The sequence below is a fragment of the Zophobas morio genome, unplaced genomic scaffold (genome assembly GCF_036711695.1).
Source record: "Zophobas morio isolate AGI-343-1 ecotype UQ-CSIRO unplaced genomic scaffold, CSIRO_AGI_Zmor_V1 ptg000021l, whole genome shotgun sequence".
Taxonomy (NCBI): Eukaryota; Metazoa; Arthropoda; class Insecta; order Coleoptera; family Tenebrionidae; genus Zophobas; species Zophobas morio.
The window spans coordinates 24,723,983-24,744,277 of record NW_026972126.1 but is presented as its reverse complement, the minus strand read 5'-3'; the positions used below and the strand labels follow the sequence as shown (position 1 = coordinate 24,744,277).

General features: G+C 40.9%; 7 protein-coding genes across 10 annotated transcripts in view; 2 read left to right on the top strand and 5 right to left on the bottom strand.

Moving 5' to 3' along the window:
* Positions 1 to 5,019, bottom strand: part of LOC135132114 (axin) — a 46,134-nt gene extending 41,115 nt beyond the window's left edge. For all 4 annotated transcript variants that reach the window (XM_064060066.1, XM_064060068.1, XM_064060069.1 and 1 more), the window contains exon 1: positions 4,769 to 5,019. The gene's annotated coding sequence lies outside the window, so the exon portion shown is untranslated. The remainder of the gene's footprint in view (positions 1 to 4,768) is intronic.
* A 512-nt stretch (positions 5,020 to 5,531) lies between these two features.
* LOC135132418 (dynactin subunit 1-like) lies at positions 5,532 to 7,215 on the top strand. Its single transcript, XM_064060504.1, has 3 exons — positions 5,532 to 6,003; positions 6,044 to 6,987; positions 7,041 to 7,215. Exons 1-3 carry the CDS (start codon positions 5,763 to 5,765, stop codon positions 7,170 to 7,172), a joined length of 1,317 nt encoding a protein of 438 aa, XP_063916574.1. The 5' UTR covers positions 5,532 to 5,762; the 3' UTR covers positions 7,173 to 7,215.
* A 6-nt stretch (positions 7,216 to 7,221) lies between these two features.
* Positions 7,222 to 7,837, bottom strand: LOC135132417 (uncharacterized). Its single transcript, XM_064060503.1, has 2 exons — positions 7,473 to 7,837; positions 7,222 to 7,425 (listed from the first exon to the last, which is right to left on the bottom strand). Exons 1-2 carry the CDS (start codon positions 7,743 to 7,745, stop codon positions 7,237 to 7,239), a joined length of 462 nt encoding a protein of 153 aa, XP_063916573.1. The 5' UTR covers positions 7,746 to 7,837; the 3' UTR covers positions 7,222 to 7,236.
* Positions 7,838 to 8,163: 326 nt separating this feature from the next.
* On the bottom strand, positions 8,164 to 9,507 carry LOC135132758 (zinc finger protein 711-like). Its single transcript, XM_064060954.1, has 2 exons — positions 9,302 to 9,507; positions 8,164 to 9,242 (listed from the first exon to the last, which is right to left on the bottom strand). Exon 2 carries the CDS (start codon positions 9,234 to 9,236, stop codon positions 8,211 to 8,213), a length of 1,026 nt encoding a protein of 341 aa, XP_063917024.1. The 5' UTR covers positions 9,237 to 9,242; positions 9,302 to 9,507; the 3' UTR covers positions 8,164 to 8,210.
* Positions 9,508 to 12,643: 3,136 nt separating this feature from the next.
* Positions 12,644 to 17,399, top strand: Xmas (xmas). The gene is made up of 6 exons (XM_064059795.1): positions 12,644 to 12,829; positions 12,877 to 13,214; positions 13,260 to 13,353; positions 13,404 to 13,794; positions 13,845 to 14,174; positions 14,278 to 17,399. The coding sequence occupies exons 1-6, from the start codon at positions 12,780 to 12,782 to the stop codon at positions 17,161 to 17,163; spliced, it is 4,089 nt and encodes a 1,362-aa protein (XP_063915865.1). The 5' UTR covers positions 12,644 to 12,779; the 3' UTR covers positions 17,164 to 17,399.
* Positions 17,400 to 17,401: 2 nt separating this feature from the next.
* Positions 17,402 to 18,294, bottom strand: LOC135131930 (group XIIA secretory phospholipase A2). The gene is made up of 3 exons (XM_064059796.1): positions 17,943 to 18,294; positions 17,650 to 17,892; positions 17,402 to 17,602 (listed from the first exon to the last, which is right to left on the bottom strand). The coding sequence occupies exons 1-3, from the start codon at positions 18,172 to 18,174 to the stop codon at positions 17,451 to 17,453; spliced, it is 627 nt and encodes a 208-aa protein (XP_063915866.1). The 5' UTR covers positions 18,175 to 18,294; the 3' UTR covers positions 17,402 to 17,450.
* Positions 18,295 to 18,696: 402 nt separating this feature from the next.
* Positions 18,697 to 20,248, bottom strand: LOC135132359 (zinc finger Y-chromosomal protein-like). The gene is made up of 2 exons (XM_064060432.1): positions 20,166 to 20,248; positions 18,697 to 20,118 (listed from the first exon to the last, which is right to left on the bottom strand). The coding sequence occupies exon 2, from the start codon at positions 20,052 to 20,054 to the stop codon at positions 18,795 to 18,797; it is 1,260 nt and encodes a 419-aa protein (XP_063916502.1). The 5' UTR covers positions 20,055 to 20,118; positions 20,166 to 20,248; the 3' UTR covers positions 18,697 to 18,794.
* Positions 20,249 to 20,295: the final 47 nt, after the last annotated feature.

Here is a 20,295-nt window from a genome sequence, read left to right as displayed (position 1 = left end):
CGATTTTTCGATTATTCGATTGTTTAACTTTTCAATCTTTTGATTTTCGATTTTCCAACTTCTCGATTTTTCCATTATTATATTTACATTTTTATATTTTACTGAAAAATCGAAAAATTCAAAAATCGTGAAATCGACAAATCCAAACTTTAAAAAATCTAGAAATTGGAAAGTCGAATAAACTGGAAAAACAAAAAACAGAATTCCAAAAGTCGATAAACCGAAAAAAGTAAAAATCGAAAAACCGAAAAAAAGATCGACTAATCGAAAAATTAATAACCTATACATCGAAAAATCGAGGAACAGAACACTCAAAAATTGAAAATTCGAAAATCGAAAAATTGAAAAATCGAAAATTTGTGTATCGAAAAATTGGCAAACGGAAAAATTAAGAAACAACCAATAATTGAACAATCGCAAATGTGAAAAATCGATAAATTGAAGATTTAAATAATTGAAAAATAGAGAAACAAAAATTATAAAATCGAGAACGTGAAAGAACAAAATCGAAAAGTCGGAAAATCCAGAAACAGAAAAACCACGAAAATAAAAAATTGAAAAATGGCAAGTTTCAATTTCACGATTTGTCAATTTCTGGATATTTCTACTTTCCGATTTTTAAAAAATATCTAAAAACCGAAAAATCGGATAAATCAGAAATCCTAAAATGGAAAAGTCGAAAAATTGGGAAACAGAAAAATTGAAAATTTAAATAATTAAATAGATAAAAGAAAAATCGAGGGTGTGAAATATAAAAATATAATTTCAAAACCAAAAAATTGAAAAGGTGAAACTTTTATTGTTGCGTTCCTCGATTTTTCGATTATTCGATTGTTTAACTTTTCAATCTTTTGATTTTCGATTTTCCAACTTCTCGATTTTTCCATTATTATATTTACATTTTTATATTTTGCTGAAAAATCGAAAAATTCAAAAATCGTGAAATCGACAAATCGAAAGTTTAAAAAATGTAAAAATTAAAACATCGAAAAATTCGGAAATCGTGAAATCGACAAATCGAAAGTTTAAAAAATCAAGAAATTGACAGTCGAATAAATTGGAAAATCGAAAAAAAAATCTAAAAATTGAACTGTTGAAAGATCTAATAATCGAAAAATTAAGAATCCATAAATAGAAAAATCGGCCAACAGAAGAATCAATAAATTGAAAATTCTAGAAATCGAAGGATCTAAAAATTGAAAAATCGAAAATTTGTATAAATCGAAAAATTGAGAAATGGAAAAAAATTGAAATATCTAAAAACTGAAAAATCTAAAAATCGGATAAACCAGAAATCCTGAAAGTTGAAAAATAAATAAATCAAGAAACTGAAATATCGAAAAATCAACGAATAAATGAAGATCGAAAAAATTGAGGCTGTTAAATATAAAAATCGAATTTCAAAACCGAAAAACTGAAAAGCTGAAACTTTTATTGTTGCGTTCCTCGATTTTCCGATTATTCGATTTTTTAACTTTTCAGTCTTTTGATCTTCGATTTTCCAATTTCTCGATTTTTCCATTATTATATTTTTATATTTTACATAAAAAATCGAAAAATTCAGAAATCGTGAAATCGACAAATCCAAACTTTAAAAAATCTAGAAATTGGAAAATCGAATAAACTGGAAAATCAAAAAACAAAATTCCAAAAGTCGATAAACCGAAAAAAGTAAAAATCGAAAAACCGAAAAAAAGATCGACTAATCGAAAAATTAATAACCTATACATCGAAAAATCGAGGAACAGAACACTCAAAAATTGAAAATTCGAAAAATCGAAAAATTGAAAAATCGAAAATTTGTGTATCGAAAAATTGGCAAACGGAAAAATTAAGAAACAACCAATAATTGAACAATCGCAAATGTGAAAAATCGATAAATTGAAGATTTAAATAATTGAAAAATGGAGAAACAAAAATTATAAAATCGAGAACGTGAAAGAACAAAATCGAAAAGTCGGAAAATCCAGAAACAGAAAAACCTCGAAAATAAAAAATTGAAAAATGGCAAGTTTCAATTTCACGATTTGTCAATTTCTGGATATTTCTACTTTCCGATTTTTAAAAAACATCTAAAAACCGAAAAATTGGATAAATCAGAAATCATAAAATGGAAAAGTTGAAAAATAAAAAATTCGAGAAACCGAAATATCGAAAAATCGAAAATTTGAATAGTCGAAAAATTGGGAAACAGAAAAAAAGAAAAACCAAGTTTACAAATAATTGAATCCAAAAAGTGAAAAAACGAATTTGAAAGATCGAGAAACTGAAAAATCTGAAATTTTTTAGGTTTCGCTGTTTTTCAATTTCTGGATTTTTGGACTTTTCATTATCTCGATTTTTCGACTTTTTGGAAGATTGAAAAATATAAAAATTGAAAAATCGAAAAATCAAAAATCACGAAATCGAAGCTTTAAAAAACGCGAAAAAAGAAAAAAAATGGAAATGCGAAAAAATAAAAATCCAAAAATCGATAAACTGGAAAAAGTAAAACTCGAAAAGTCAAAAGATGGAATAATCACAATAAAAATTATAATCCATAAATCGAAAAATCGGATACATCAGAAATCCTGAAATCGAAATGTTGAAAAATCAAAAAATCGAGAAATATTGAAAAACTGAAAATTCGAACAGTCGAAAAATAGAAAAACCAACTTTACGAAAACGGTAAAAATCGGGAAACTGAAAAATTGAAAATTTAACAAACTGAAAAATAGAGAAATAGAAAAATCGGGGTTGCGAAACACAAAAATTGAAAATTTTCAAAGTCGAGAAATTCCAAAACTGAAAAATTGGCAAGTTTAAACCCGACGAACTAAAAACTCAACCTGACCTGATCTAACCTGACCCGCCATGACCTGATTGCGAGGAAAACACCGCATAAATCCTTCCAACCGCCTTCTTGTACAGTCCGGCGCAAAAATCGCACCCGTTTTTTCAAAATTCCAGCTAGATCAAGCCAGCCGACGGCGAGCAACCAACACACGTGAATCGTGTATGGTCAAGACGTGCGGTTAATTAACTAATTAAAGACTTCGCCGCCATCGCGGTGTGCCGTGATTAACGGTTTCCACGCGGATCAAACACACCGTGCGGTCACGTGACGCTTTCGGTTTCGCCAGTGTTGCCAACCATCCTCCAAAATCACAACAAACGCCATTATGCAACGCACTTGGTCGATTTTCGCCAAAAACCACTTTTTACCAATTGTCGGTCCCGGCGTAAACACTATCTAAATTGACATAGCTCCGTCCAAACATCCGTTACCAACGATTGTTTTGACACACTCAAATGGGTGTTATCGAATCGAAGGTTGCGTTTACGCAAATTCGGTCTTTCTGTTGTGCTCACGAGTCGACGAACTTGAAACAGTCGCGCTTTTTTTTCTTTTTTGTTTGCGGTATAGATGAAATAAGTTGCGAGATTTCGTTTGATTGATGGCTCTCGACCATGATACGCTGTATCAGTTGCAGTGTGTACATATTTCCCGAGTTGCGCTATCTTTTGTTGATTGTTGTCAGGATCAAATTTATGGGATTTGCTTCTTTGGAACGTTTGCCATGACATCACCGAGTTGTGCGCGACTTCATAGTTTGATCGTGAATCACACCAGTTGCACTTCGGTTGCCTTTTGGGGGCGATCCGCCGACGCGGGGGCCGAGATGAGGCTGCGGTCGGGCGGCACGTGTGCCAATTGACACCGATGTCGCGAAAGGAGTAGGGAGAATTGATATTATCAGACGTAAAAATGTGCTACTGGGGTCAGTTGTCCCACAAAAAACAACTAAAAATAATTTAAAACCCGAATCAATTCGCGGTTATCAATTATGGCAAAAAATGTCAACAATATAAAAGATAAAGTAATCTTGAAAGAAAAAAGCAACAATAAATATTACATAAATTACATAACAATACACATTTTAATCATCAATGAACTCGGGTCCAATCTTGTCGTCTTATTTACAACGCCGGGTTTTTTTTTGGTCACGTTTTCAACCACTATCGAAATTTCTGAAACCACTACGCAACCATTTACAAAAAAAAAAAAATTAAATGATCACCTGATGGCTCAGAGCGGCTTTAATTCCATTCACAACTCGTGATCAATAATCTAATAATAATAGTATTATTACGATAACGTGCGAAAACCTCACATCATTAATCAAACCCTATCAGATTCTTATCTCGAAGAAAAAAAATCAAATATTTACTTCTCCGTTCGATTACATGTTATTATGTATCATGTTATGCAAATCACCGAAAATGTAAACCATTTCGAAACTTCCTTTTCAGACGTGTGGCTAATCGTAAATCATTCTAATCAAGAAACGGGAGAAAACATTTGCTTAACTTGCGTAAATTCGACTATTGAAATAGCGCACAGGTGAGCATTTGTCGCAACCCCGAGCCCGGTCCGGCCCTGGGGGCCCGCCATCGATTTCGCCCCTAATTGCCCGCAATTAACTCTTTGTTCGCTTCTGCCATAAATAACGCACAAACAAGCCATAAAATTACTGTGTAGTGGCTACAACGATCGCATGTCTAATTTCCATACCGTTCTACTTTGCATAATAACACAATTGTCGCCTTTGGAGCACTTATTCGCCGCGAATTTCCGCTCGGCCGAATCGGGGCTGGAAGGGCCGAGCCGCCCCTGGCGCTATAACCTAACATTACTAAACAAAATCGCCACTCGCGACGGGGCTCGTGGGGCCCGGGGCGCCCCAACCAGCCCCTTCTCGACCACAAATTCCCAGAATCTACTCACCTTTTGCGAGCGGAGTGAAAATCCGAATGTTATTTTTGTACGGAAAACATAAACACAACACATTATTTTAACACTGGAGCATTTTGCGCGGGGAAGAGGGGGCGGGCGGAAGAACGGAAACACTTTTGATTCGGTAACGAACGGAAAAATTAACGAGAGTTTTTAATAATAACAACTAAAGAAACTTTAAGAAGCACTTTTTATCACGTATATCCTGAGGCCGCCATGCCATGAAATGAATGAGGGATGGCGCCACCAACATGCCAACTGTTGAACTAATCAAGGGGAACGGGCCAATCACGGACGAGGAATGGAGTTGCGCAGTAGAGAAACGTTTTGAAAAGTTGAGAGCTGATTTTCGAGGAAAAAGAAAATTCGGGCTTTTCCGAGCCGAAATTAAAGCAATCGACGCTTTGTTACAATAAAAGTGTTGTTTGTAACATCGGTCTTGGAATGTAATTTACTGAATTGTTAATTTTTATACTCGTGTGTATTGTGGGTTGCCTACCTACAACTACTGTCACAGTTACTGTGTTGTAAAATTAAAATTTGTACGTTTCGAGTGGAAATTCAACAAATAAACCGCCTAAAAACGACTATAGTTATTAATCATACAGTTTCTTATATTATGAAGCTTGTATTAATTAAAATTACCCAGCCTGTGTATTACTGGTTGCAGCTATTTAATTGTCATAACGAACCTACTAACCAAATTATGTTTTGAATAACAAACATTTAATAAAAAATCGCAGCTAACTAGTGTCTCTTATTTTCCTCCCACAATCAAGACCCCTCCCGCCACTCACTCAAAAGTCATCTTCGAAATGTTCGAAAAGTCGAAATGAAACCCCACCTGCCCTTTCGACTACTTTTAAAATGCTAGTGTTGCTAATCCCTCTCGAAGTACTAATTTTAGCGACTTGGTTCAACCTTTTTATCATTTCTTTCACACTCTGTTTCTGTTAATTTAAACAAAACAATCTAAATTCTCGTGATGTCGCGCCGCCCCGCTAAAGCCACCTCCAGGGAACAGGTGCGTAAGCAGCCCTCCTTGTCGAAGACTCAGGCGTCTGCGAGATCGTCAACTTCGACTCGAGCGGGCTCCAAGGCCTCCACGGCTTCCAAAGCCAGCGCTTCCGTCAAATCGTCCACTTCGAAAGCCCCCGATGCCCCCAAAGCCGAGAAGAAGTTCGAGCTTCCGGCTCTCAGTGTCATGCCGAAGCCCAAAAAAACCGGTAAGTCAACAATTTCTTCTTTCATTGTACGTTAATCTAGTGTCCGAGCTGGCGAGACTCAAGAAGAAGACAATCCGCCGCAACGCTCCCCCGGGTGAAGACCTCAAGTGCATGAAGGAGATCCTCAAGAGCATCCGAAACCAGAAGGTCACCGTGCACGAGTTCATTTCCTTGATAGCGCCGTCCACGAGCGACCAAGGCGACGTCCTCCGCAGCGTCATGCAAGAGGACTTGAACTCCTTCAGGACGCTGGCGAGGAAAGTCTACGATACGATAACCCAGGACAACAGCGACGTGCTTCTCAACCAGCAGATGCAGCTGTCCGAGTTCTACAAAGAGCGGAAAACGCTTCTGGACGCTAAGATGATGAAGTTCATTGAGGAAATCTACGCCATGGCGCCGAAGTTCGACTTCGACCGCTACGCGGCCGAGAAGGAACACTACCTCCTGGAGCTGTTCCCCATTCCGCTTGAACTCAACATAGAGCCCGAGGAGCTGGAGATGATGAAGCGCCAAGCGGCCTATCACCGACTCCAGTGGTTACGATCCGAAGGAGAGCGTCTCAACGAAGAGAACAACAGCTTGAAGAAGCGTCTGAATCAGCTGAAGCAGCAGCACAAGGACGAGATTGGCAAGATGCAGCAGAAGGAGAAGGCGGCTGAAGCGAAAAAGGATGCCTTGGAAGCGGCGGAAGCCGAGAAGGTCGAAACCTTGGAGCACTTGAAGGAGTCGTTGGAGCAGAGCATCATCAATCAAGAGGAGTCGTTACGAGTGGACAAAGACAAGGTGCTGCTGGACCCGTCGAAACTGAAGAAGGTGGTGAAGAAGAAGGTCGTGAAAAAGAGAAGACCGCCTTGGGTGCAGGAAACAGCGAAAGAGCTGGAAAGCAGGAGTCTCCAGGAGAGCCAAGCTAGTGAGATGGCGACGACTTCAGCAGAAACGTCGCAGGCGTCCACTAGCACTAGAAGGTCCTCCCCTAGACAGGTACACTGAACTTATTAAATTGTGTTCAATATATTTAATTTGAGTCGTTGTAGCCGACGCCCGCTGAAGACGTGTACGTCCCGCCGCCCCGCCCCACCCAAGTGGCCCCGCAAGCCCCCACCCAACAACGCTACGGCCGCCGGGCCGCCCAAGCCCCGCGCGACACCTGGTCCGGCTTCCGCTGACCACACCCCCATACAACCAATCAAATAAATTCTTTACTAAAAACGCTTTTTTATTCCTCCTTAATTAGTCCTTCTCCGGTTTTCTGGCAACCACCGCCAGGTAGCAAAACGCACCGCATCTGGGGATTGGCTGGGCCGCCAGGAACGCCCCTCCGTCGGGGGAGTTTTCGTAAAGTAGGGGTTTGTGCCCCGCGCCTTCCATTTTTTCGAAGACTGCCGCTTCTTCGTCCGCAGTGGCTTCCACGCCTCCGGGCTGAAAAGGCGGGGCTAGTGGGTGTGAGGGCGGGGATTGTCACTTACCAGGAGGTGCGCGATGGACGGGAGGGGCTTGTGTGGGGGGCTTTCGTTGAATGGCGGCTGCAGTTCGCCGTTCTGGATGTTGACGATGAGGTAGTACATGAAGTCGTTGCGTAGGCGGATTTCGTTGACGGTGCGGTTGCACCCACTCAACTTCTTCATCCATCTGGTGGCTCGGGTTTTATCTTCATGGCGCGACAAGTTGTTGAGGAGGGTCTTAGCGATGAAGAGGTTGTAATTGAAGTCGTAATTTAGATCTTCTAGTGTATCGGACATTTTTTGGGGATTAGCACGGAAATGTTTGACGTCGAGCGGCGGGGACCAAAAAATGTCAAAGTTTTAGAGCACACGCGATTAGTTTTGAATTTTTTAAGGAAAAAAGGAGCGCGCTGTCAGACTCTCAATTATTATTTATTTGGTCGTGCCATTTAATTTTGTCCGAGTTTAAATGGCAAGCATTTTTTAACTTAATATCTCGTTCTGCTAAACTTTTGCTACAAATTTCTTTTAAAGACAAATTGTGGTCTTGTCGAATAATTTAAAACAGCAAAATTTATTGATTTACAAACAAAAATGTTTATTTAAATAAATAAACATAACCTCAAATTTTCTCTAGCGTGACAGCACAGTCAACCAGAAGTTCTCAAACAAATACAAAAAACAACCCCAATCGCTTAAATAAAATTCCAAAAAGTTGTAAAAACACGTTTAATCAAAAATTGTCTCTATTACAATGACAAGTTACGTCGGATGACGTGCGGCGTGACTTTTCCAAACCGACTTAAATTTACTTTTAAATTGACACTTGTCACATTCGAACCATTTGACACTCCCGTCATCCAAATGTCGAAAATTCAGGTGTTTTCTTAAGTTTGACTGATACTTGGTTTTAAATGGACACTCGGTGCACACGTGCCATTTACAATCATGTTCGTCTGAATGGCGCGCTGCGATGTGAGTTTTGACAGCCGATTTGTATTTGCTTTTAAATTGGCACTTTTGGCATTCGTGCCATTTAATGTCCCGGTCGTCCAGATGCATCGTTTTCACGTGTCTTATTAAATTTGAGTGTTGTTTAGATTTGTAGGGACACTTTTGGCATTGGAACCATTTAATGTCTTTGTCGTCCACGTGACGCCTGATGGTATGCTGCTTTAAACTGTAGCTTTGCTTGGTTTTAAAGGGGCACTTTTTGCATTCGTACCATTTGGCATCCTTGTCGGCCAAATGGCGCACTTTGATGTGGGTGTTTAAGGTTGATTTGTATTTGGTTTTAAATTGACAGAAATGGCACTGGTGCCATTTAATATCTTGGTCTTTTAAATGTTGGGTTTTGAGGTGTCTTTTTAAGTAGAGGGGGCGTTTAGCTTTGTATGCACATTTTTCACATTTGTAGCTTGGTATTTCGGTATTTGTATCGGGGTTTACTAGACATGTTAATGCATGTTGAAGCCATTTAAGCGAGAAATTGGTTTTAAAACTGCACTTTTTACAAACGTAGTTCTGAATGGTGTGTCTGTCTAGATTTTCTCGTTTAATTCTGTGGTATTCAGTGATGTGTGTTTTGAACAGGAGCGTCAATTCCGTTTGGAAGTGACAATTTATGCAACGATAAATTTCTATTTTGTTTTCACAATTAAAAAGTCCTGGTAATGAGTGGTTCATTAGAAGAGAAACTGACGTGAAATGTGGGCACAGTTTACAGTCTTTAACATTATTGAGGGACTTCAAGGGGGCAAACTTCTCACGGTAGGCCACAATCGACATTTTGACCTAAGCAGTTTAGAATTTCGTTAAATAACGGAAAATGGGTACATTTTTCCACCAAATACCTTGACGAAAGTGTCTTAATAAATTTACGCCAGAATTACTGTGTTTAATATTTTTTTAACATAACCTCGAAATGTCAAAAATTTCAAACTAGTGGAACACAAAACTCTCCAGATGCAGACTTGGGGTTTTTTGCTAACCAGAGATCTTTAAATACTGAAGCGACACAAGTTTTGAAAATTTGAAACGTGTTTTCTGGACTTATTATAAGGGCTGGGGCAAAAACAATCACAGATTTCACAAAAAAGGTAACAACCATCAAATTCTGGCATTTTTCTTTCTTTAAATTCGTACTATATAATTAAACGTCTATGTATTTTAGGTTTGTGGTTGTTTTCGTTTGACAGTTTAGATAAAATTTTGAGGTTATGTCGCAAGAAATTAGAATTGAGGTCAAGGTTGTGTCTCACTTTTTACTGAAAAACAAACTTATTTTTTTGGTATAAAACTGTAATTTTACAGTTTTAGAGTTTTTAAATTTCAATTTTTCGTTTTTTCAATTATCCAACTTTTGGATTCATTTTCGGATTTTTTTAGTTTCCGCCCACCCGCCCCTATTTCATTACAATTACTACTCTTAATATTGTTTAGTCTTATCGTTGCAAGTACTAGGCCCACCCACCCACCCTCTATTTTTTCAGAGGTATGCGACTTGCCAAAATCCTGTTTCTTTTTGTTCCTCTTTAAGAATTTTTGATGGTTCGATTTTTCAGTTTCCTAATTTTTATGTTTTTCAATATCTAGATACATAGATTTTTGATTTTTCAATGATTTAATTTTTTCCATTATCCAAATTTTCGATTTTTTAATTTTTCAATGTTTTCAGTTTCTGTTTTAGTTTTCCGATTTTTCTTCCAATTGTTAGATTTATCGGTTTGTCAATGTTTCAGTTTCCTGATTTTTCGATTTTTCCAAATTTCGAATGTTCGATTTTTCAAGTTTTCCTTTTTTTTCGTTTATCCGATTTTTCACTATTTTAGTTATCCGGTTTTTTCTGTTTCTGCTTTGGAATTGTTGATCGTTCGATTTGTCAATTTTACGATTTCCTAATTTTTTTCTTTTTCAAAATCTAGATTTATCGATTTTTGATTTTTCAATCATTCCATTTTTTGGCTTTTCAATTCTTCCGGTTTTTTCAGTTTCTGTTTTACAATTTTCCGATTTTTCAATTCTTAGATTTATCGCTCTGTCAATCTTTCACTTTCCTGAGTTTTCAATTTTTCCAAATTTCGAATGTTCGAATTTTCAAGTTTTCGTTTTTTCACTTATCCGATTTTTTTTCTGTTACCTCTTTTTTTTTGTTTCTCTTTTAGAATTTTTGATGGTTCGATTTTCGATTTTTCAATTTCCTAATTTTTATGTTTTTCAATATTCATAGATTTTTGATTTTTCAACTTTTCGATTTTTTAATTTTACAGTTTTAGAGTTTTTAAATTTCAATTTTTCGTTTTTTCAATTATCCAACTTTTAGATTCATTTTCGGATTTTTTTAGTTTCCGCCCACCCGCCCCTATTTCATTACAATTACTATTCTTAATATTGTTTAGTCTTATCGTTGCAAGTACTAGGCCCACCCACCCACCCTCTATTTTTTCAGAGGTATGCGACTTGCCAAAATCCTGTTTCTTTTTGTTTCTCTTTAAGAATTTTTGATGGTTCGACTTTTCAGTTTCCTAATTTTTATGTTTTTCAATATCTAGATACATAGATTTTTGATTTTTCAATGATTTAATTTTTTCCATTATCCAAATTTTCGATTTTTTAATTTTTCAATTTTTTCAGTTTCTGTTTTAGTTTTCCGATTTTTCTTCCAATTGTTAGATTTATCGGTTTGTCAATGTTTCAGTTTCCTGATTTTTCGATTTTTCCAAATTTCGAATGTTCGATTTTTCAAGTTTTCCTTTTTTTTCGTTTATCCGATTTTTCACTATTTTAGTTAGCCGGTTTTTTCTGTTTCTGCTTTGGAATTGTTGATCGTTCGATTTGTCAATTTTACGATTTCCTAATTTTTTTCTTTTTCAAAATCTAGATTTATCGATTTTTGATTTTTCAATCATTCCATTTTTTGGCTTTTCAATTCTTCCGGTTTTTTCAGTTTCTGTTTTACAATTTTCCGATTTTTCAATTCTTAGATTTATCGCTCTGTCAATCTTTCACTTTCCTGAGTTTTCAATTTTTCCAAATTTCGAATGTTCGAATTTTCAAGTTTTCGTTTTTTCACTTATCCGATTTTTTTTCTGTTACCTCTTTTTTTTGTTTCTCTTTTAGAATTTTTGATGGTTCGATTTTCGATTTTTCAATTTCCTAATTTTTATGTTTTTCAATATTCATAGATTTTTGATTTTTCAACTTTTCGATTTTTTAATTTTTCGAGTTTTTCAGTTTCTGTTCTATAATTTTCCAGAAGTGGCAATGGTGTCATTTAATGTCTTGGTCTTTTAAATGTTGGATTTTGAGGTGTCTTTTTAAGTAGAGGGGGCGTTTAGCTTTGTATGCACATTTTTCGCATTTGTAGCTTGATATTTCGGTACTTGTTTCGTCCTTGACGGGGTTTTGGGGGCTTTCTAGACATGTTAATGCATGTTGAAGCCATTTAAGAGAGAAATTGGTTTTAAAACTGCACTTTTTAGAAACGTAGTTGTGAATGGCGTGTCTGTCTATATTTTGTCGTTTAATTCTGTGGTATTGAGTGATGTGTGTTTTGAACAGGAGCGTCAATTCCGTTTTGCAACTATAAATTTCTATGTTGTTTTCACAATTTAAAAAGTCCTGGTAGTGAGTGGTTCATTAGAAGAGAAACTGACGTGAAATGGGGGCACAGTTTACAGTCTTTGACATTATTGAGGGACTTCAAGGGGGCAAACTTCTCACGGTAGGCCACAATCGACATTTTGACCTAAGCAGTTTAGAATTTCGTTAAATAACGGAAAATGGGCACATTTTTCCACCAAATACCTTGACGAAAGTGTCTTCATAAATTTACGCCAGAATTACTGTTTTTAATAATTTTTTTAACATAACCTCGAAATGTCAAAAATTACAAACTAGTGGAACATAAAACTCCCCAAACGCAGCTTCAGTGGGTTTTGTTCTCCAACCAGAGATCCTCAAACACTGAAGCACAAGTTTTGGACACATTTTTGAAAATTTGAAACGCGATTTCTGGATTTATTATGAGCTGGGGCAAAAACGACCATAGATTCCACAAAAAAAAAGCAAAACACATAAAATTCTGACTGTGTCTGGATCGTTTGTGGGTTTGTGGTAAGTGGTAACTACTTTCAGTAGGTACAAAACAGTTACTTTAACTGCCAACTGTAGGCCAAAAATTTTCAAATTTTTTGACATCCGACCGTCATGAAAAGGTGATGAAAAGTGAGGTTGTGTATTTATCGAGGGGGTTTAACGCCCGACAACCTTTTCCACACGACTTTATACATATTTAACAATTATATTAACTAGCAAACTTTGAAAAGCGGAATGGAGGCGGAAACAGACGCCACAGAAAAAATAGATTCTTTTATAATCAAGTAAGCGTCCCAGATTTTGAAAAATGTAACTAAACATTTATTTTCAGAGCCACCAACGCCCCGCGCGACTTTTTCGAAAACCGCGATGTCGCCAAACGCTACTTCCGCCGGTTCGGCAAAGTCAAGCTAGTCATGTTCAAGCCGAAGAAAAACGCTCTCCTCGTCGAATACGCCAACGAAGACAGCATGCTGAACGCCCTCGAAGTGGCAGGAGAGTACAACGGTCAGTTTTTCAACGTGACGCGCGACACCCAAATCATCCCGAAGAAAAAAAAGGGCAAGAAAAACCCCGACCCCGACTGGACCGACGACCCTGAAGTGCGCTCGGAACTGGAGGCTATGGGGGCCTTCGGGCCGCAGCGGGCGTACGAGCTGCGATCAGAAGGTTAGTTGTTGCGTCGTAGTTCTAAAAACAATGAAAGCGTTGCAGCAATGAACGTGGACTCTCCAGGCAAGCAGCGGCGCTGGAAGGGGGCTACGGGGTCGCCGAAGCCGATCAAGAAAAAGGGGAAAGAATCTATTAGGTAGAAATTGGAAATTTAAATCGCTGCTTTGTGTAGAATTGGTTTTTTAGTGGCGAGCAATCCGACCTCGCACAAATCATCAAACAGCAAGCCTTCACGGCCGAAGAAAAGTACAGGATTTTAGACGCTAGGGATAAACTAATTAGGATTAGGTTGAAGAAAAATATTGAGTTGTCGAAAGCGAGGGCAACGGTGGGTACTTGTCCGGATATGTGTCCTGAGAAGGAACGTTTAATGCGGGAAACACAACACCAGGTGGCACTCTACGAACAGGAAGAAGGTGGCAAAGGCATGAACGCGAAGTTGGCTGTGAAACAGTATTCAAGAAGTTCGGCGGATCAGGAAGCCCCACTTCCGCAGGAATTAAGACCTGTGGGGGTTCTACAAATGACAATGGGGTATTTAATGCATAGGATATTGGGGCTGTGTGAAACGTCGGATGTACGTCACCTATATTTATTTTTTTTTTAAATAAAGTGATATTATTTTAGGTTAATATAGCTGAGTGGTACCATTTCCTGTGGGATCGAACAAGAGGGATCAGGAAAGATATAACCCAACAAGAGTTGTGTTGTCAGGGTTCCGTCGAGTTGGTAGAACAGTGTGCACGCTTTCATATTTTTTGTTCCGCGAGGTTGGTAGCAGAGGATCCGTCAGTTTTCGACCAAAAAATTAACACCGAAAATTTAACCAAGTGTTTACAAACGTTGAAGTACATGTACCACGATTTGCAACTGAAGGGGGAGTCTTGCAAGGACGAGCCTGAGTTCAGGGCCTATATTATTTTGTTAAATTTGAACGACGGCAACTTCATGTGGGAGGTGAGTTCGAAACTTGTTGAGAGCCACTGGCGTACTTTTACGATTAATAAAAAATCAAAGTTGGCAGCACTTATCATTTCGTAATGACAGCTTTCTTTCTCAGGTCCAACAACTCAAACAAACCATCCAACAATCCCGAGAGGTGAAATTCGCCCTCGCCGTCTACTCCTCCCTCGATAAACAAAACTACGTGAAATTCTTCAAACTCGTCAACTCCACGACGTTCCTCAACGCCTGCATCCTCATGCGCTACTTCACCCAAGTCCGAATCTCCGCCCTCAAAACCCTCCTCAAGTCCTACTCCCCTCGCGTCTCCCAGTCCTCCCTCCCCATCCAACACCTCACCAAAATCCTCGGTTTCGAGGGTCCCGAATCCACCATAGACTTCTGCGAAAGCTACGGCCTCTACACTAACGTCGAACGCAGCCGAATCATCCTCGACAAATCCGGCTTCGCCCCTCCCGAATACCCCTACATCCTCGACCGTGCCATCAACCTCGTCGAATCAAAACGCCAGCAATCAGTCGGGGAGGTGGTCTGCGGCAGACACCTCCCTCCCAAAAACTACGAAACCCACACCCCCCAGGACAGCTTCGACAACGACGGCTACTTAAAACACGCCCTCGACTTCGACGAAGTCGATCGAAAAGACGAACCAATGAAAATTGACGAACCGGAGCCAAAACCCGAAACCCCACCCCCCGAAGCCGTGTTCGCACCAATCAAACCCGTCGAACGTAAAGAAGAAGACAAGCCACGCCTCGTCGTCGCCAGCCAGATTTTCGCGCCAATCGCCATCGTGGAGAAGAAATTAGACCCGCCTCCGGTGTCCCCTCCAGCCGTCAAGAGCATTTTCGCGCAGACGGGCGGGCTGTTCGTGCCCACGACGTCGCTGTGGGCGCAGCCCACCGCCGCCGTTTTCGGCGACGCCCCCAAGAGCATTTTCGGCGGGGAGGTGGCGAAAGCCGACGAGGAGCGACTCGAGGCGGAGCGCAAGAAGGCGGAGCGTGCGAAAGAGGAGGAGCGAAGGCGCAGAGAAGAGGAGGAAGAGGAGGAGGAGCGGCGACGCGTGGAAGAAGAGCGACGCATCGCGGAAATGCGGAAAAAGCTGATTGAAGAGCAGCAAAAAAGGCGGGAGCAAGAAAGGCGCAAAAACGTTGAAATTAAGGCGGCGGTTTGTAACGTCGTCAGTGATTTGCTGGACGCGGTGGAGGAGAACATCCGAGAGGAGAAGCTAGCGCAAATCGCGCGACGGATGCATGACAGGAAAGTCAGGAGTGTGGTTGCGAAGTGGCGGGAGAGCACGAGGAGGCGGCGCAAGAGGAAGGCGCTGGATTTCGAGCCGGGGTGGTTCGGGGCGCGGTCGGTGAAAGAGGAGGCGGAGGAGTTGAGGATGAGCGGGCAGAGTTTGACGTTGCAGAGCATGAAGAGGTACAAAAGAGGGCGACCGCTGGAGGTGCCAGTGAGTGACGTTGGAGAACTGTCTAAGATCGACTTGTGCGAACTCACGCATAAGCTTCTCCGGAAGAAATTCCTAGAGGTGGATATGAAGATCCACAGGGAGTTGTTCTGGAAGGTGACGGTGTCGCTGCCGCACGAGGTGGAGTACGGGTGCGGCTTGAACCACGTCGAGAAAGTCCTGGATAGCTACATCAAGTGGGAAAAAAGAGGACTTACTACGGTCGTCGTAGAACAATCCAAGTCCCTTCCGACCATCACCTACTGCTTGGAAAAACAAAAAGGGCTCATCGTGAACACTAGGAACGACACGAACGGGTTCATCTTCATCGCGGACGACTTCAACGAAGACCTCTGCGAACGCATCATCCAAAACTTCAAAACCTATGGAGTTTTCGTGAAAATCCCCATAGCACTAGTGCTCCAAAAATACACCGAAGAAAAATCCAACCTCAAGACTCTAATATCCGAGGGGATCATCTCCGACTATTTGATACTAGTCGACAAATTCACTTCCAAGAATCTCATCAACTTAATAGAGGAAGGTTTGATTTTCCTCTCGACGCGGACCGAAAAATCGCCGCCTTTGGAACTCGACACGTTGAAATCTTTTCTGGCGAAGTACCTCTGTAACAACTTGTGGAAACGTGCAAACAGTTTCTCTAAATGGAACTCCAACTACAAGACATGTCTCAAGAGCCCCAACACGGTGATTTATCTTCATAATGAGGCTCTAGGTCGACTGAAGAAAATCCTCCTGGACGAGAAACGACACGAATACGCGAAATTCCCCGACATCTTCAAAGACTTTCTGCGCAGTCAAATCCCGGACTCGCTTCCGTGCGACTACAAGTATTTCCCGACGTTTTGGGAGCACCCGTCGTACGCGAAACACCTCGAGGGGGTTCTGGATGCCCTAAAGTTGCCCAATTTTTTGGAAAACTGGCCGCCACTGGATCCGCTCCAGCTGGAGATTTCCATATCGAAGTACTGTGCGACGGTTGTAGCAGACACCCACAAGTGTTTCTACCGGACTATGAGTGTGTTATTGAAGGACGTCGACCCAAGTATTAATTTTAAAAATGTGGGTAACGTCGTGTGGACCGAGGTTATCGAATTATTAGCTTTGGAAAAGTTAGAACAGACCGATTTTTCCTTGTATGGTACAGGTTTTGTGAACAAGTCCGTGTATAACCAGCTAGTAGCGGTGTACGATGTTAATTTATTAAACGAGTACGTGCGGAGTGACTGGTTCTACGTCAACAATCCGGTTGTAAAGCAGAAGATTCTGCAGTTGTTGGAGGAAGAAAAGGTGGAGGTTGGTATCGATTCCTGCGAAAGTGACGAGATCGACTTGGATGCGGTTCTGGACAAAATTCGACAACCTCGCGACTTGAATGTGGGCAAAATTAAGAGCGATATAAGTTCGTGTAAGAAACTTCTGACTGATTTGGAAGACAGCGTGGTCATACATAGGAAAATCCTGGATAAGTCGAGACACTTCTTGAAGACGATCATGGAGGAAGGTTAGTGTGTCTTTGGTGTAAATTTTTCTTCGCGGTTTTAATATTGAAACGCTGGTTGTATATGTTTTTATGATACGAGTTGGCGCTGTAATTTATATTTGGTACATTTTTTAAAAAAACGTCAATTTTGTTGACCCTTTGGTGTTAAAAACAGTAGCGTTTACGGAATTTCAAAACTCGATTTGTCGTAGATGCTTCAAATTTTACTTAAAAAAAGTGTCGTCAAGGGCAATAAAACATCTGTTACAACTCTCCTTTTTTATTAACCTTCTCACAATAACAAAAATAAATACTATAATTCATCCCCCCTTGTGTACTTGTTCCTTTTGTCTTTCCATCCGTAGGTAGGGGGGCAATAGCACGCTTTTCGTTGGGCGTCCATATACGACTTACACCCTAACGTTAAAGTCCCGGTGAAGAGCATCTTGGCAGCCCCCTTACACGCTACAAACACCTCAATTTAAATCAAATAGCGCCACAACCCAACTCACCTTTGACCATCGTGCCGCCGCCCACCATTTTCTCATACCCCTCGCAATACCTATACAAACACCTCTTAAACTCCAAATCACACACTTCCTTGTCGTTGCTACAAGTGTCGTAACACTTGTCGTGTTCATCGCAACATTTTTTCATTTCCCCGACTGGCAAATAGTCGCTGTCGATTTTCAACCCCAGGGAGCCGCACCCATCGGCCGTCGGCACGTGGTTCCGATCGGGTTTCGGGGCAGCCCCTACGACCCTCGCTGCTTTACCCGTTTTGAAAAATCCACTCAGTACTCACCATTCGGACACTTGTAAACGCAGTTCTCCTCCACCGCGGCATCGAACACGTCGTGCAAATTCCGGAAATTTTGCGCCACTTTGATCACATTTTTCATAACATCGCCAAAAATGGTCTCGGCTGAAATAACCGCATCGCGCAAATTTGTCAACAGACCGGAACCATAACCGGAATAGATGTACCCGATGAAGGTGAGCGCGTAAATTAGGACTTTACCGAACGGAATATCCATCTGTGGTCATTTCGTGACAATAGAAACTGTTTGCTGCGGAGATTCGGTCTGTGGAGTTTTGAGGTTATGTAAGGTGAATCGTGCCAAGAATGTGACACTTGACAGGTCGCTTTGCGATTGGTTCGAGGGGTATTGTGCGCTTTGTGATTGGTCGCGACTGTTTCGCGCATGCGTAGGCCGCATTTAAATGAAATTTAAAGAATTAGGGTCATTTTTTACTTATGTCGAGCGAAATTTGTTATCGAAATTTTATCGCGTAATAACTGCTTGGAAGACGATAATGGCGTGTTGGCTGTTATTAACGTGACAGTAATGAACTTTAAATGATAACAATAAAATTTACGTACGGTTATGATAGTTCGCAAAATATGACATTCTATAAAAGCAAGATAATTTTAATGTTAGTAGAAATCGACAACAATGATAAGCACATTTTTAATATGTGAACATTATTGGTTGCCTATATCTGAAATAAAAGAAAAATGCAAGTCAATTTACAAACAATAAAGTGAGGTTATGTTTGCGCTATGCAACCAACAATACACCATCTTTCGAAATTTATTTGGTAAACTCAAACGACTAGAATACACACAGTTTCACAGCCTCGTTAACTCACTCCCTCACCTCCCCTTGCCCCTTTTCAGCCCCCCGTGCCTGTTCCTCACGTGCCTCTTCAACGTATTCGCAAACCCCGTTTCGTACCCACACTGATCGCACATCAGCATCTGCAAATCCTCCCTCCTCGTGTGCTTCGCCTTAACGTGATCCTTCAAGTGGCTCTTTTGCTTCGTCTTATACTCGCAAAACTCACACTTCGACCACACCACGTCCGCCGAGTGCTGCAGCCTCACGTGCTTCCTCAAGTGCCCCTTCATCTTCCCCTTGAACGGACACAACTCACACTCGAACCACTCGATGTCCTCCGGGGCCGTGTGCTGCGAAATCACGTGCCGCTTCAAATTGGCGTTCGTCTTCGTCTTGAAAAGACACCGATCGCATTCGTACCATTTAAAGACAGCCCCCCTGGCGCTCCTCTGCAGACTCTGGTTCAAATGTTGCGCGTTCATGTGTCTCACTAGCGTGCTGCGATGCACGGTTTTGTACGGGCAGAAGTCGCACTGAGGCAAGTCGGAGTCGCCCGGAGGGGTGTGCTTGGCCCGGACGTGGTTCTTCAAGTGGGTGCGCTGCTTGGCCCGGTAGGGGCACAGCTCGCACTGCGCCCACTTAATCAAGTCGGGGTCGGTGTGCTTGAGGAAAATGTGCTTCTTGAGGTGGCGTTTGGTTTTCGATTTGTAGTGGCAGTGTTCACATTGTTGCCACTCGATTTGGTCGGGGGGCAAGTGCACGATCTGGTGCTCTTGCAAAGCGCGTCGAAGGCGGCTTTTGAAGTCGCACGAGGCGCACTTGTACCAGATGGGGTTATCACAGTGGTTGAGGCTAGTGTGGATACGGAGGTGGCTGGGCCATTTTGTTTTGAAGGTACAATGTTCGCATTTTATCCACACGATGGCGTCGGGGGTGGTGTGGCGGGCGTTCACGTGGATGAAGAGGTATTGTTTGCTGGGGCTGGCGTACGGGCATTTGGTGCAGCTGTAGCGTTTGGGTCGCTTCGGAATGGGGGGCTTCAAGCGCCGCTCTTTGGGTTTTTTGCACTTGTTTAGATGTCTGAGGAAGATTAGAGTGGAATGGGTTTGGAAATTTTTACATTTGGGGCAAATATGGGGGCTGAGGGTTTCTGGTTTCGGAGAATGCTTGTATAGACACATTTTGAAGTGTGTAGAGTAATGGCATTTAGCACACTGGTACTCCGGAATGGGTTGGATGCACGGGAAGTGGTTGCAGTACGTAGAAAACATGTATTTTTCGAATATTTCGTGCATTTAGGCCTTGGTGATAAGTGAGGTTATGTTGTGGAGACCGATTGTACGCTTTGTTGTCGAGCACCTAAAAATCGACATTTTATCCACGATTTTTTACTGATAAGCCATTACTTAATATTGTAAACATTAATTTAAATTTGTTTTTGTTTACTTTCAACGAAAGGAAAGTAGGTCATTGTGTCAATTTGTAGACATTTTGAACAGTAGGAACAAATGTTTAAGTTGGCAACAATGATACTCG

Coding starts and splice junctions, on each gene's coding strand:
- LOC135132418 (XM_064060504.1), top strand. CDS start 5,763: ATGTCGCGCCGCCCCGCTAAAGCCACCTCCAGGGAACAGGTGCGTAAG. Junction 6,004..6,043: donor GCCGAAGCCCAAAAAAACCG/GTAAGTCAACAA, acceptor ACGTTAATCTAG/TGTCCGAGCTGGCGAGACTC. Junction 6,988..7,040: donor GAAGGTCCTCCCCTAGACAG/GTACACTGAACT, acceptor GAGTCGTTGTAG/CCGACGCCCGCTGAAGACGT.
- LOC135132417 (XM_064060503.1), bottom strand. CDS start 7,745: ATGTCCGATACACTAGAAGATCTAAATTACGACTTCAATTACAACCTC. Junction 7,426..7,472: donor CGTCCATCGCGCACCTCCTG/GTAAGTGACAAT, acceptor CCGCCTTTTCAG/CCCGGAGGCGTGGAAGCCAC.
- LOC135132758 (XM_064060954.1), bottom strand. CDS start 9,236: ATGTCGATTGTGGCCTACCGTGAGAAGTTTGCCCCCTTGAAGTCCCTC.
- Xmas (XM_064059795.1), top strand. CDS start 12,780: ATGGAGGCGGAAACAGACGCCACAGAAAAAATAGATTCTTTTATAATC. Junction 13,215..13,259: donor GTACGAGCTGCGATCAGAAG/GTTAGTTGTTGC, acceptor AAAGCGTTGCAG/CAATGAACGTGGACTCTCCA. Junction 14,175..14,277: donor ACGGCAACTTCATGTGGGAG/GTGAGTTCGAAA, acceptor TTTCTTTCTCAG/GTCCAACAACTCAAACAAAC.
- LOC135131930 (XM_064059796.1), bottom strand. CDS start 18,174: ATGGATATTCCGTTCGGTAAAGTCCTAATTTACGCGCTCACCTTCATC. Junction 17,893..17,942: donor CGTTTACAAGTGTCCGAATG/GTGAGTACTGAG, acceptor CGAGGGTCGTAG/GGGCTGCCCCGAAACCCGAT. Junction 17,603..17,649: donor CGGCGGCACGATGGTCAAAG/GTGAGTTGGGTT, acceptor AGGTGTTTGTAG/CGTGTAAGGGGGCTGCCAAG.
- LOC135132359 (XM_064060432.1), bottom strand. CDS start 20,054: ATGCACGAAATATTCGAAAAATACATGTTTTCTACGTACTGCAACCAC.